General features: G+C 42.7%; 2 protein-coding genes across 2 annotated transcripts in view; one reads left to right on the top strand and one right to left on the bottom strand.

The window, feature by feature from the left end:
- LOC109894403 (nucleolar protein 10) overlaps nt 1-405 on the bottom strand; it is a 32276-nt gene extending 31871 nt beyond the window's left edge. The window contains exon 1 of the mRNA XM_020487859.2: nt 206-405. Within this exon, the coding sequence (XP_020343448.1) occupies nt 206-271 (66 nt within the window). The 5' untranslated portion in view covers nt 272-405. The remainder of the gene's footprint in view (nt 1-205) is intronic.
- A 7017-nt stretch (nt 406-7422) lies between these two features.
- Nucleotides 7423-9332, top strand: kcnf1b (potassium voltage-gated channel, subfamily F, member 1b). The gene has a single exon (XM_020486932.2). The coding sequence runs from the start codon at nt 7499-7501 to the stop codon at nt 8954-8956; it is 1458 nt and encodes a 485-aa protein (XP_020342521.1). The 5' UTR covers nt 7423-7498; the 3' UTR covers nt 8957-9332.
- Nucleotides 9333-13715: the final 4383 nt, after the last annotated feature.

Raw genomic sequence — 13715 nt, 5'->3', positions numbered from 1 at the left:
GTTAACTTAGTTGCTTGGCATGCCTGTGCTTCAAGACAAGACCGAGAGCAATAACGTTATAGTAGCTAATAATAAAAACGACTTGACTTAGGAGATTCAATCGGTTATCAAAGTAGTATATATTAACAGTAGCTAACTAGCTTATTGTATTGTAAATTAGCTTGCTAAAGTTAGCTAGCTAGCTACTTTTGAAAACGTGTCTTACCTCTGGTAGAGACTTTCCGTGGCTTAAATTATAAATCTTCACATCATTCACACTGGATATCTGCATTGTCGAGGCTGTCAAATATACTTTCCACTCATAACACTAATGTACAATAATTGTAAGTTCTAAATATTAAAAACGCATGCCCCACGTTGCCACTAACAACAGGAAGTGTTGGTCTTTACTATTTAGGTCCGTGTGGAAGCCAAAAACAATAGATGGAGTTCCTTCTTCTTTTTCTTCGGTGGGGTTTAGCGGCGCTTTGTGGCATCCAACGTCATGGTGCATTACCGCTATCTACTGTACTGGAGTGTGGGCCAGAGACAGGGAGAAACTAAATCCTGCCAGCCCTGTTGCTCTTAAAAAAAGATAACAACATATTCTAGACTATATCTAATGACTTTCTTCTCAATATACTCTTTAAACTAATTTCCTGTATCCCCTTCTCCCTCATACTAGATCTCAGTCTCTCTCTTTCCCTCTGATACTGCCCACACTGTAGCAATACATGCTCCACAGTCTCTGTTTCCTGACAATAATCACACTTTCATGTTGAATGCTTTCCTGTCACATTTAAGGTCTTAATCAACTGGCTGTGTCCCACCATTGATCTTGTAAAAATAGCCTCCTCTCTTCTGTCCCTAACTTTCCTCTGTACTTGAAATAAATGCCTGCCCTTAGTATCTCTATTCCACTGCTCCTGCCTTTTCTGCACCATTACTGTCCATATCAGGCTTTTTGTCTCTGCCTTGCTCATTGAAACTACAACATCAACATCCCCACTACTAAGTGATTGTTTAACCAGTACATCAACTGCCTCGTTCCCCCTAACCCCCACATGGGCCGGGACCCAAGTAAATTTCATCTGTATAACCATCTGTCTAATCCTGCCATGGGTTTGTAGCACCTCATAAAGCAGGTCTTGTCTGCTACATGAGCTAAAGGACTGGAGACTCATTAACACTGCACATTAATCAGAGCAAATAACTACTCTGTCTGGCTTGTCTTCCTCCACCCACTGCAAGGCCAACAGTATGGCCATCAGCTCCACTGTATATATACAGCCAGATGATCTGTAATACGTTTCCTGACATCAACCCCAAATTCCTGCACTACAAATGCTGACCCAGTACATCCTGTCCTCCCAGTACATCCTGTCCTTCCACAAAATCCTGATACACAGTATGCAGACGTCTCTTAAACAAATCAGATGGATCAACACTCTCCTTATCTTTCTGTAGTCTCTCCAACACTTCTAGATCAACTACTGGAAGTGTGAGTAGCCATGGTGGATTTACAGGAATAGCTACCGTTGGACTAAAGAACCCTTCCATACAGTCCCACCTCCTTCACCTGGGTATTACTCACCCAAAGCTTGTGTGCTGTCTCCCTAAATGTTCCCAGTATGCTTGTAAAATCCCTTTCGCAGGATGAGACACCCCATGTCCCTGTAGGTTGTCCTAATAATTAATTACCAGCTGCTGTCTCCTAATCTCAATGCCATATCCCCCATCTCCACCTGTAGCTCAGCCACTGGGGACGTCCGAAACATCCCACTACATATTCTGAGTCCTTGCCCCTGTATGACATCTAGCCTTTCCAATGAGGTCCGGGCTGTCGAACCATACGCTATACTGCCATAGTCTATTATAGATCGGATCAATGCAACATACATGGTCCTCCATGAGGAACGCCCAGCCCTCCACTCCTTCCCTGCCAGACAGCGCATCACATTTAGCACCTTCTTACACTTTCCCACCCTTCTCTCAATGTGTTCGCACAGGTCAGTCTAGTGTCAAAGTATACCCCAAGGAACCTGAAGGCCCCCACCTTCTCCAAGTTTCTCCCATATAACCTCATGCATACCTCATCTCCCACCTTCCTCCTGGTAAAGCACACTGTCGGAGTTTTCTGTACAGAGAACCTGAATCCCCACATAAATGCCCACGACTCTACCTCATCAATTGCTTCCTGTACCTTCCTGACTATGTATGGCACATTTCTTCCCCTCTTCCATAAGGCCCCATCATCTGCAAATAATGACCTCCCAATATCTGGCTGTACCTGAGAGTAAAAATCACTGATCATGATTGAGAACAACAGAGGACTAATCACGCTCCCCTGTTTACTGTAAGACTTTTCTGTCATTTTAACAGTAAAACACTGTAGGATGCACAGTACATTACACTACATTATGGGTAAAACTATTTTTAAAATACTGTTATTAACTGCAATTCAGAAGCCTCCTGTAAAAATGACTCTAACATACTGTATTTCTTTACAGTAATAGCTTATGCCTACTGTAGATTCATGCTGTCGGGTGAGACACATGAAGCTCAGACTATTTTAGTAAATATCTTCTTGAAGCGGCTGTGAAGTGGAAGAATATTTTCAGCAGCTGATGGGAAAGTACCTTGGTACCAAAGTTGAATTACTGCATGTTTCCTTAGCTAACCTAGCTAGATAGCTGGCTAACATTTGCTAGCTAGCTCAAGTTGACAAAAGCCATTACAGTCTGCTCTAAATTGCTCATAGATATCTAGCTGTGCGACCTAGAAAAACATCACAGAGAGAATATTGAGATTATAGGCTGTATCACATCTTCTGAGTGCAATAGAGAATACACAGCACAAATTCGTGACCGTTATGTTTCCACCATTACTACAGAGAAAATAGCTTGTTTATTGCAGTTAAAAAATGACTTGGATTGATGGGCCGCATTTTAAACATATATTTTACCTGTATATTTTAAAACAGCGTTCCTTTTTCTGGCCCGCAAATTGCTTTTGACAAACAAATTGGTCAGAAATTTGGGAAGCACAGCCGAGAGCAGTCCAGTGACACAAGCCTACAAGACAAGCTAAACTACTTCTGTGCTTGATGCGAGGCAAATAACACTTGAACATGCATGAGAGCACTAGCTGTTCTGGAAGACTGTGCGATCACGCTCTCCGCAGCCGATGTGAGTAAGACATTTAGACAGGTCAACATTCACAAGGCCACAGGGCCAGACAGATTACCAGGACGTGTACTGCGAGCATGCGCTGACCAACTGGCAAGTGTCTTCACTGACATTTTCAACCTCTCCCTGTCTGAGTCTGTGATACCCACATGTATTAAGCAAACCACCATATGCCTGTGCCCAAGAACACTAAGGTAACCTGCCTTAACGACTACCGACCCGTAGCACTCACGTCTATAGCTATGAAGTGCTTTGAAAGGCTGGTCATGGCTCACATCAACACCATTATCCCAGAAACCCTAGGCCCACTCCAATTTTATACCGCCCCAACAGATCCACAGATGATGCAATCTCTATTGCACTCCACACTGCCCTTTCCCACCTGGACAAAAGGAACATCTATGTGAGAATGCTATTCATTGACTAGAGCTCAGCGTTCAACACCATAGTGACTTCAAAGCTCATCAATAAGTTAAGGACCCTGGGACTAAACACCTCCCTCTACAACTGGATCCTGGACTTCCTGATGGGCCGCCCCCAGGTGTTAATGGTAGGTAACAACACATCCGTCACGCTGATCCTAAACACAGGGGCCACTCAGGGCACGTGCTCAGTCCCATCCTGTACTGCCTGTTCACTCATGACTACACGACCAGGCATGACTCAAACACCATCATTAAGTTTGGCGATGACACAGCAGTGGTAGGCCTCATCACCGACAATGATGAAACAGCCTATAGGGAGCAGGTCAGAGACCTGGCCCAGACCCAGGCTCTGTTGTAACCGGCCACGTCCGTGGGGCGACGCACAATTGGCCTAGCATCATCCGGGTTAGGGAGGGCTTGGCCGGTAGGGATGTCCTTGTCTCATCGCGCACAAGCGACTGCTGTGGCGGGCCGGGCACAGTGTGCGCTAACCAAGGTTGCCAGGTGCACAGTGTTTCCTCCGACACATTGATGCGGCTGGCTTCCGGGTTGGATGCGCGCTGTGTTAAGAAGCAGTGCGGCTTGGTTGGGTTGTGTATCGGAGGACGCATAACTTTCAACCTTCGTCTCTCCCGAGCCCCGTACGGGAGTTGTAGCGATGAGACAAGATAGTAGCTACTAAAACAATTGGATACCACAAAATTGGGGAGAAAAAGGGGTAAAATTAAAAAACAAAAAACAAACAACAACAAAAAAGACAAAGGAGATGATTGTGGACTACAGGAAAAAGAGGACCGGGCACGCCCCCATTCTCATCGATGGCGCTGCAGTGGAGCAGTGTCGTGACGTTGTATTAGTTAATGTGACGACTGTTGTTCATCAAATTATTAATGTTTCTAATTGCATGATTAACTGAATCAAGCAATTATTAACTCATTAACCTAGGGCACCATGGGTGCTAACTAGTTTTTATTGAGTTTCTATTTCCCAAATGAACTCAAAGAATATCAGAATATCGATTTTACAACAGCCGCTAATTAACCAGTTGCCTCTACCAATCTCGTTCTGAACGTCGTATAGCCCGTGAATCTGCACGGACCCGGGTCTCACTAATGAATTCGTACCACACCAATCTTAGTTGAATATTTTTTTACTAAAAAGCTAAAATGATGATAAAAGATACACATAGACAAAACACATTATAGGCTATTGATTAGAACTTAGTATAACGGGCCAACACACTATGGTGCGTGTTACCCACAATGAGGATTTCAAAAGAGAGAGAAAAAAGAAAGTACACAAGAGAAATGTACATTTGGGTGAATTTGTCAGCTATGCTATTCTAACCCTAGCCTTGCCCCAAACTGCCGCTCTTATGGGTCAGAATATAATGATGTAATTACGTGGGGATGATCTCCGAGGATTCTCTGCGTGGACCGTTCCGCTGTTCGATGACGCACTTCTTTTCTTCCTGTCTCAGCCTCCAGTATTTATGCTGCAGTAGTTTATGTGTCGGGGGGCTGGGGTCAGTTTGTTATATCTGGAGTACTTCTCCTGTCCTATTCGGTGTCCTGTGTGAATCTAAGTGTGCGTTCTCTAATTCTCTCCTTCTCTCTTTCTTTCTCTCTCTCGGAGGACCTGAGCCCTAGGACCATGCCCCAGGACTACCTGACATGATGACTCCTTGCTGTCCCCAGTCCACCTGGCCATGCTGCTGTTCCAGTTTCAACTGACCTGAGCCCTAGGACCATGCCCCAGGACTACCTGACATGATGACTCCTTGCTGTCCCCAGTCCACCTGGCCATGCTGCTGCTCCAGTTTCAACTTCCACCTGACTGTGCTGCTGCTCCAGTTTCAACTGTTCTGCCTTATTATTATTCGACCATGCTGGTCATTTATGAACATTTGAACATCTTGGCCATGTTCTGTTATAATCTCCACCCGGCACAGCCAGAAGAGGACTGGCCACCCCACATAGCCTGGTTCCTCTCTAGGTTTCTTCCTAGGTTTTGGCCTTTCTAGGGAGTTTTTCCTAGCCACCGTGCTTCTACACCTGCATTGCTTGCTGTTTGGGTTTTAGGCTGGGTTTCTGTACAGCACTTTGAGATATCAGCTGATGTACGAAGGGCTATATAAATAAATTTGATTTGATTCTCCTGCGCACCTCCCTGCTCGTCCTCCCGATGTCAGTGTCCTTTTTGGCTTAGGAGTCTGTTCCCTCACCCTTTTCTCTGGAAGGGGTCTTCTGAGGACAGATAGCTCTGTAGCTCAGAGCTCACAGCATAGGAATGAAACCCTTTAGATACCACGATTCGATGGGAGATGGAGGCTAGCTGGTTCGACTTGAATTCACCTGCTTAGACACAGCTACTCATCCATAGCTTGGATAGAAAGGGATTTCTTTGTCTTCAAACTTGAGTTGCGTTCTGGGTTCGTTTACTTTTTTTAGACCTTGCTGCAGCTGGGGTCACATAGTCCTGTCGTAAATTCTATATTCACAGGTTTTATAGCCTTGGGTCAGAAGTGGGCGTAACCGCTTTTAGGGCAATTCTCTGGGCGTACCAAGTTAATGAGGCAAGGTCTAAGTTTTTCTCAAATCCAATTTTAGACAACTAACTTCACATTTCATCTTTCCCAAAACATTCTCTTTGATTTGGATATTTTCCATACAACGTACAATGTATAAACATCAAACATATACTAGGAAAACTCTTCAGGTTACAATGTTTTCGTAATAACGTCATCTATTAACCTTTAATAACAGAACAAAAATGACATACATTTTCATATTCCATCTATCGTCATGACCACCATTGTGGCTGACGAAAACCATTGTTCCAAAGTCCCTTTAGTTCATGTTTAATGTTCTGAGGCTGGTTCTCCATAGTAACAGGACAAAGGAATTTGTCTGTGGCCTGAGATTTACCAGGGGCGTGAGGGGCCATAAAAAAAAACACATCTTCAGACCCCTAGATCTCTCCTCCTCTGTTGGGGTTGAGAGATAATCTGTAGGGTTGTGGTCTCCTGTAACCTGCCCTGATCAGGACAGTCATGACAGCAGGTTGAGAGCTTCAAGTTCCTTGGTGTCCACATCACCAACAAACTAACATGGTCCAAGCACACCAAGACAGTCGTGAAGAGGGCACAACAAAAACTATTCCCCCTCTGGAAACTGAAAATATTTGGCATGGGTCCTCACATCCTCAAAAGGTTGAGTTGAGTTGAGATACTGGTGTAATTTCGTTCAATGATAACGCTTTGACATTAGCCTAGCCCCCCCTGACTATAACTTTGTATTAATTTTGCTTGCTGTTTGGGGTTTTAGGCTGGGTTTCTGTTCAGCACTTTGAGATATCAGCTGATGTAAGAAGGGCTATATAAATACATTTAATTTGATTTGATTTCCCAGACGTCGGTTTTTAATTTCACCATGTGTGGTCAAGACACATAGGCCTATGTAATGGTTGTGCAATGCGCTCACCAACAAGTTCTACATCAATATCCAATCACCTCACTCACATCATATCACCTCACTTCAACTTCAACCATACGCAATATTTGTGTTTTAATTGCCCAAGACAACTTTGTAAATTCAACTTCAAGCAGAAAGTTGGCAACTAAGTGATATTTGCTAACATAGCTCACAGGCGCTGCAGTAGCAGTGTGTGCGTGTGTTTGTGTGAGAGTAAAACAGAGAGAGATTACTTAATTGCCACTTGGTCATGGAAGAGCGCTGAGCGGGGTTTTGCACAATGCCTTTCCTTCTTTTTTAAATTACTTTCTATAGGCTACCGGCACTTTAAACATTTCATGTGACCTACATGAAACACAGGTCTGTTTATTGCTTTTCGACATTTCCTCCAGTTATTATACTGCGTCAAAAATAGCCTACGACAGCAGGAAAGATGTGGACAATACCCAAACCCCGATATAAGAACTGCAACAAATTGGATACAAGGGATGAAGCCGAGATGGCCGTGAACATTGGCGGCGTGAGGCTAGTTTTAGACGGCGATGTGCTTAACCGCTACCCGGAGAGTAGACTTGCAGAACTGATCAACTGCTCAACTCTGAATTACGACGTTATCTACTCACTTTGTGATGATTATGACCCGGGTAAAAAAGAGTTTTATTTTGACCGGGATCCTGACGCTTTCAGATGTATCATTGACGTGTATTACTTCGGTGAGATTCACATCAAACGAGGTATATGTCCAATTTGTTTCATTAAAGAGATGGAGTTCTGGAAAATTCACCAAAGCTATTTGGACGAGTGCTGTAAAAGTTACCTGACTGAAAAAGAGGAAGAGCTGGCAGAGATTGCCAACAAAGTTAAGTTTATCTTGGATGATCTAGATGGGGACCCTTCTGTCAACTGCTCAGCGCGGTGTCTAAAGTTCCTTTGGAAACTCATGGAGAAACCGGAGTCCTCTTTGCCTGCGCGTGGCATCGCCGTTGCATCTTTCCTCTTCGTCCTTGTGTCCTCCGTGGTGATGTGCGTGGGGACCATTCCAGAAGTCCAAGTAGAAGATGAAGAGGGGGACCTTGTGGAGCACCCGATGCTGGAGGCCATCGAGACAGCCTGCATAGGCTGGTTCACCGTGGAATACCTGCTGCGTTTTGTGTCCTGCCCAAACAAACTGCACTTTTTCCTATCCTTTATGAACATAATAGACTTCATGGCTATCATTCCCTTCTACGTGGTGTTGACCCTTACTTACCTGGGTACGGCCATGATGGATCTGGCCAAGGTCCAGCAAGCGGTCCAGGCGCTTCGCATCATGCGTATCGCCCGCGTCTTCAAACTGGTGCGCCACTCCTCTGGGCTACAGACTTTCACCTATGCGCTAAAGAGGAGTTTCAAAGAGCTGGGGTTGCTCCTTATGTACATGGGCATAGGGATATTCGTGTTCTCAGCAATGGGCTACACCATAGAGCAAAGCCACCCGGAGACCCTCTTCAGTAGCATCCCACAGTCCTTCTGGTGGGCTATTATCACCATGACCACCGTGGGCTATGGAGACATTTACCCCAAAACCACTCTAGGCAAGTGCAACGCAGCCATCAGCTTCCTGTGTGGGGTGATAGCCATTGCGTTGCCAATTCACCCCATTATCAACAACTTCGTCAATTTTTACAACAAGCAGAAAGTGCTCGAGACCGCGGCCAAGCACGAGCTGGAGCTCATGGAGTTGCAGTCTAGCGATGATTCACTGATGAAGGCAACGCGCAAGTGTGGCGCAGCGGGTGCGTTGGAGAGCTCGATGCGTACCTCGCGTAGTGATAATTGTATACCACTTCTCGAGGAATCGACAAGGACTTTGAAGTCGAAAGATTATTGCTCGGAAACCGAATCATTTTAACTTGGTAAAGAAACATTCTATAGTGATGTGTTTCAATAGCTAGGTTTCCATCCAATTGACGACAGATTTTCATGCGAATAGTCTAAAATCCGCATAAAAACAATATGGCATGTTCCCAAACAATATGGCATGTTCCCATCAGAGACATGTTTCCATCAAATTGAGTTGTTTTAGATAAAATGCTGTGCCTGATGACGTAGTGCACATAAAAATACAAGGTAAATGGGTTTCCATAGCATCTTCAACTCTACATATGGTTTTCTCGTACAAAATGTTGAGTTATTTGGCGAGTGTGCCCACTCTGGTATTGGCACGTGCGCTCGAGCGTTTTGGCGCATGTATATCCTACATGATGAGATTATTATGGACAAAAGAGCGAGATTCTTTTTATTTGTCAAACAGCGAACAAGCATCGAGGATCATGTCACCAGAATAAAACCCTCGATATTTATTGGAAGGAGTATCAAGCTCATCACCTTGCATTTTCACCACCCTGTGAAGTTCATGATGACTTTTCTTAATCTATAGCCTAATAAACTGCATGCTTTCCCAACCAGTTATAGTGGGAGGACCACACAACATGTCATTGTGTGACTCCAAGTTTACTTCGATATAAGGGTTATTATATCAATATTTGCGCATAAAGGCGTTTCCACCGACATTTCTCGTATAATTAATTTGACCGACTAAAATATCGCACCTTGTCTAGCGTATTTTTTGTTGTTGCCCATATTTGTAATGTTTACCGAAACATTTTATGTTTCCATCGGGGCTCATTAAATGTTTTATCCAACATGCACTTTACTGGCATAAAAATGTGGGATGGAAACTTGATTAGTGAGCTATTTCCTCCTGTGGTTACTTCGTCTTTATGTGGGTCTACAGCTAAACGACTATCTTTAACAGTAACCCAATGGAGGACGTTTTCCTCTGAATTGAGTTTTTCGGAGAGAATTGTAGTAGTAGTATTTTTTCAATAATTAGCATCGAATAAAGTGTTTGCATGAAAAACATTGAAGTTGGCCTCATGAGTATCCAAATCTGGAGACAGGCATACTAATGTGGAGCTGAACCACCCCGTTCCCATCCCTTAGGGAAAGGTGCATTCTGAGGAAAGTAGTTTTGAAATGCAGTGCTCACACCTGCAGCCCCAGTCATATTGTTCCTATGTCTTTGATGTTTGTATAGGGGTTAAGGGCATGCCTGTTATTATTATACCGGTGCACAGAACTTTTTTGCGCAGACAGCCTAGTGGATATATATTTTTCCAGTCCAGCCCGGTCCAGCCGCGCCCCGCTTGATCACTCCATTGTGAGAAAATGCTGTCTCAATGGGGAGAACAGTTCAGAGAGTGCCTACACTCGCCTACATGCAGGGATGAGGTCCACAGATGGATGTGGTATAAATCTGAAGTCAAAATGTCAGATTCCATGTGTTTTGTTTTCTGTTTAGCATTAAGTAAAATATCAGATAGGTATCAGATATGCCAAACAATTTGCAAAAGATCTGAATTGGGCTGCCTGTGTAAACGCAGCCCTAGTAGTCTTTTACTGTGAATTTATTTGACCATGAAATAAAGAAGAAAATGGAAGATATCGCAGGTTGACTTGAATTGAGCCCTGTATCATCCAGTCACATACTATTTACATCCATACTATCATTTTTGCACACACTCCGCTACACAATTATTTGACTGATCAGGCTAACAAAAAAAGTTGATCTGTTAAGGTTTGACTCTCAGAGCATATATTTTCTGGCTTCCTTCAACCAAAAGCACACATCCACATTATCGAATGCTCACAAAAATTACTATTGCTGACAAACACATAAATATTCTGGCTCCCATAGTGTTCATTTGTTGGTCACCAATGACACATTTCAGGGAGCAGATCTTTATCTAATAGCTTTATTTTAGGGACAAATATTAAATCATGTTATGTCCAAATGAATGGATTTGACCACAAAATAACTTATTAGAAGGAAAGACCAGACATTTACAGACATTTTTATTACCTGCAACATTTACCACTCTATTCACTCTATGCAAGTGCACATCTTTCTCAACACCATAGGTGGAATGAGGTTATTTCTGTTTCCGTGGAGAATGTATTCTGTCTCTGCAAGGAACACAGCCTTTTGGTTACATTGAAAATCAATAAAATACAATCATGATGACCTTATAAGTCAATTACATAAACCCAGGGGTTTCATTTCTAAAATATTCTTAAGCACAGCTCTGATCGCAAATACTTTGAAACCCAAGCCAACGTTGAGATTTTTAAACATTGAACTTGACACTTAATTTGAACTTGTTTTTTGCTATTTTCTACATTGTAGAATAATAATGAAGACATCAAAACTATGAAATAACACATATGGAATCATGTAGTAACCAAGATAGTGTTTAACAAATCAAAACATATTTTATATTTGCGATTCTTCAAAGTTTGTGTTGATGACAGCTTTGCACACTCTTGGCATTCTCTCAACCAGCTTCATTAGGTAGTCACCTGGAATGCATTTCAATTAACAGGTGTGGCATTTTAAAAGTTCATTTGTAGAATTTCTTTCCTTCTTAATTTTTTTTAGCCAATCAGTTGTGCTGTGACAAGGTAGGGGTAGAATACAGAAGATAGCCCTATTTGGTAAAAGACCAAGTCCATAGTATGGCAAGAACAGCTTAAATAAGTAAAAACTACAGTCCATCATTAAACATGAAGGTCAGTCAATCCGGAAAATCTCAAGAACTTTTAAAGTTTCTTCAAGTGCAGTCATAAAAACCATCAAGCGCAATGACGAAACTGGCTCTCATGAGGACCGCCACAGGAAAGGAAGACCCAGAGTTACCTCTGCTGCGGAGGATAAGTTCATTAGAGTTAACCATACCTCAGAATGCAGCCCAAATAAATGCTTCACAGAGTTCAAGTAACAAACACATCTCAACACCAACTGTTCAGAGGAGAATGTGTGAATCAGGCCTTCATGGTTGAATTGCTGCAAATAAACCACTACTAAAGGACAGCAATAATAAGAAGAGACTTGCTTGGGCCAAGAATCACGAGCAATGGACATTAGAGCGATGGAAATCTGTCATTTGGTCTGATGAGTACAAAATTGCATTTTTTTTGTGCCAACTGCCGTGTCTTTGTGAGACACAGAGTAGGTGAACGGATAATCTCTGCATGTGTGGTTACCACCGTGAAGCATGGAGGAAGAGGTGTGATGGTGTAGGGGTGCTTTGCAGCATGGTTACCACAGCATCCTGCAGCTATATGCCATCCCATCTGGTTTGTGCTTAGTGGGCTTTCATTTATTTTTCAATAGGACAATGACCCAACACACCTCCAGGCTGTGTAAGGTCTATTTGACCAAGAAGAAGAGTGATGGAGGGCTACATTAGATGACTTGGCCTCCATTATCACCCGACCTCAACCCAATTAATATGGTTTGGTATGAGTTGGGCTGCAGAGTGTAGGAAAAGTAGCCAACAAGTGCTCAGCATATGTGGGAACACCTTCAAGACTTTTGGAAAAGCATTCCTCATGAAGCTGGTTGAGAGAATGCCAAGAGTGTGTATAGCTGTCATCAAGGCAAAGGTTGGCTACTTTGAAGAATCTAAAATCTAAAATATATTTGGATTTGTTTAACACTTTTTTGGTTACTACATGATTCCATGTGTGTTATTTCATAGTTGTGATGTCTTCACTATTATGCTACAATGTAGAAAATAGTAAAAATAAAGAAAAACCCTTGAATGAGTAGGTGTGTCCTAACCTTTGACTGGTACTGTATATATTACATACACAAAGACTAATTATAACCCACTAATATTATATGCATAAACCTGTTGCACATTTTCTGAGGGTTACAGACTATGCTAATCTAGCTAATTACCTAGTGGGAATTCATTCCCTTTAAACTGGTGACAGAAAACACATCCTCTCACTTTTCAGTAGTCACTGGGGAGAGGTGAGTCAGAAGCGTTTCCAAGGCCTCACAGGAGAACCCAGTCACTAATGATGGATTACCACTGAGGAAACTCAACCATCTTTAAGGGTATTTTTGGCATTGAGTCCAAATCTAGGAGTGATTACGCACATAGGCTACTGAAAGTTACGACATTTTTCTATACATAAATTTGTTTACCACAATGCTGTATAATGAAAAAAGCACTAGACAAAATATGTTTTAGATTCCTAATCCTGAATGTACTTGTGTGTAATTTATGTAATGAAACTGTTGGTCAATATATCAAATTAATTAAAAAACACTGCCATATTGTCAAGAACATTGAGGGATATATTTGGACCAGAAAGCTATTGCTCTGTCCTCTGAGGAATGTCTGAATAAATCAGCAGGTGGAAATGTGTTGGGTCAAATAACAAAGAGCCAGTTGTTGCAGTCTATCATGCCAGCCTCCTATTGTAAGGTGACCTTTTAAGAATCCTTCAACCTTGCAGTCAACCTTGCAGTTACACGTATGAATTTTTCTTTACCTCTTTCTCTATCGCACCCACTTCCCTCACTGTTGCACTGTTGATCACGTTGTCTATTGGCATTTCAGATGATCCTGCTGGGCCTTTCAGGGTGGAAGCACTTTTGGAAATGTATTTTTTTGGCGGGGAGATTGAAGTTTATGCTTCATATTTTTAGGAGAAAAAATTGCTTTATAATCAATAATACATGTGTTGTGAAAAGGGCGCCGCCAGTTGGAGATGCTGCAGGTTGCTGACTTGATCCTCCTACGTAGTGTGAATAC

This window comes from Oncorhynchus kisutch, linkage group LG7 (assembly GCF_002021735.2).
Source record: "Oncorhynchus kisutch isolate 150728-3 linkage group LG7, Okis_V2, whole genome shotgun sequence".
NCBI classification, from domain to species: domain Eukaryota; kingdom Metazoa; phylum Chordata; class Actinopteri; order Salmoniformes; family Salmonidae; genus Oncorhynchus; species Oncorhynchus kisutch.
Note: the sequence above shows the minus strand (reverse complement) of the source record. Positions and strands in the feature narration are given on the sequence as shown.

Bases quoted from the DNA above. Each gene is read 5' to 3' on its own strand.
- kcnf1b (XM_020486932.2), top strand. From the start codon at position 7,499: ATGTGGACAATACCCAAACCCCGATATAAGAACTGCAACAAATTGGAT.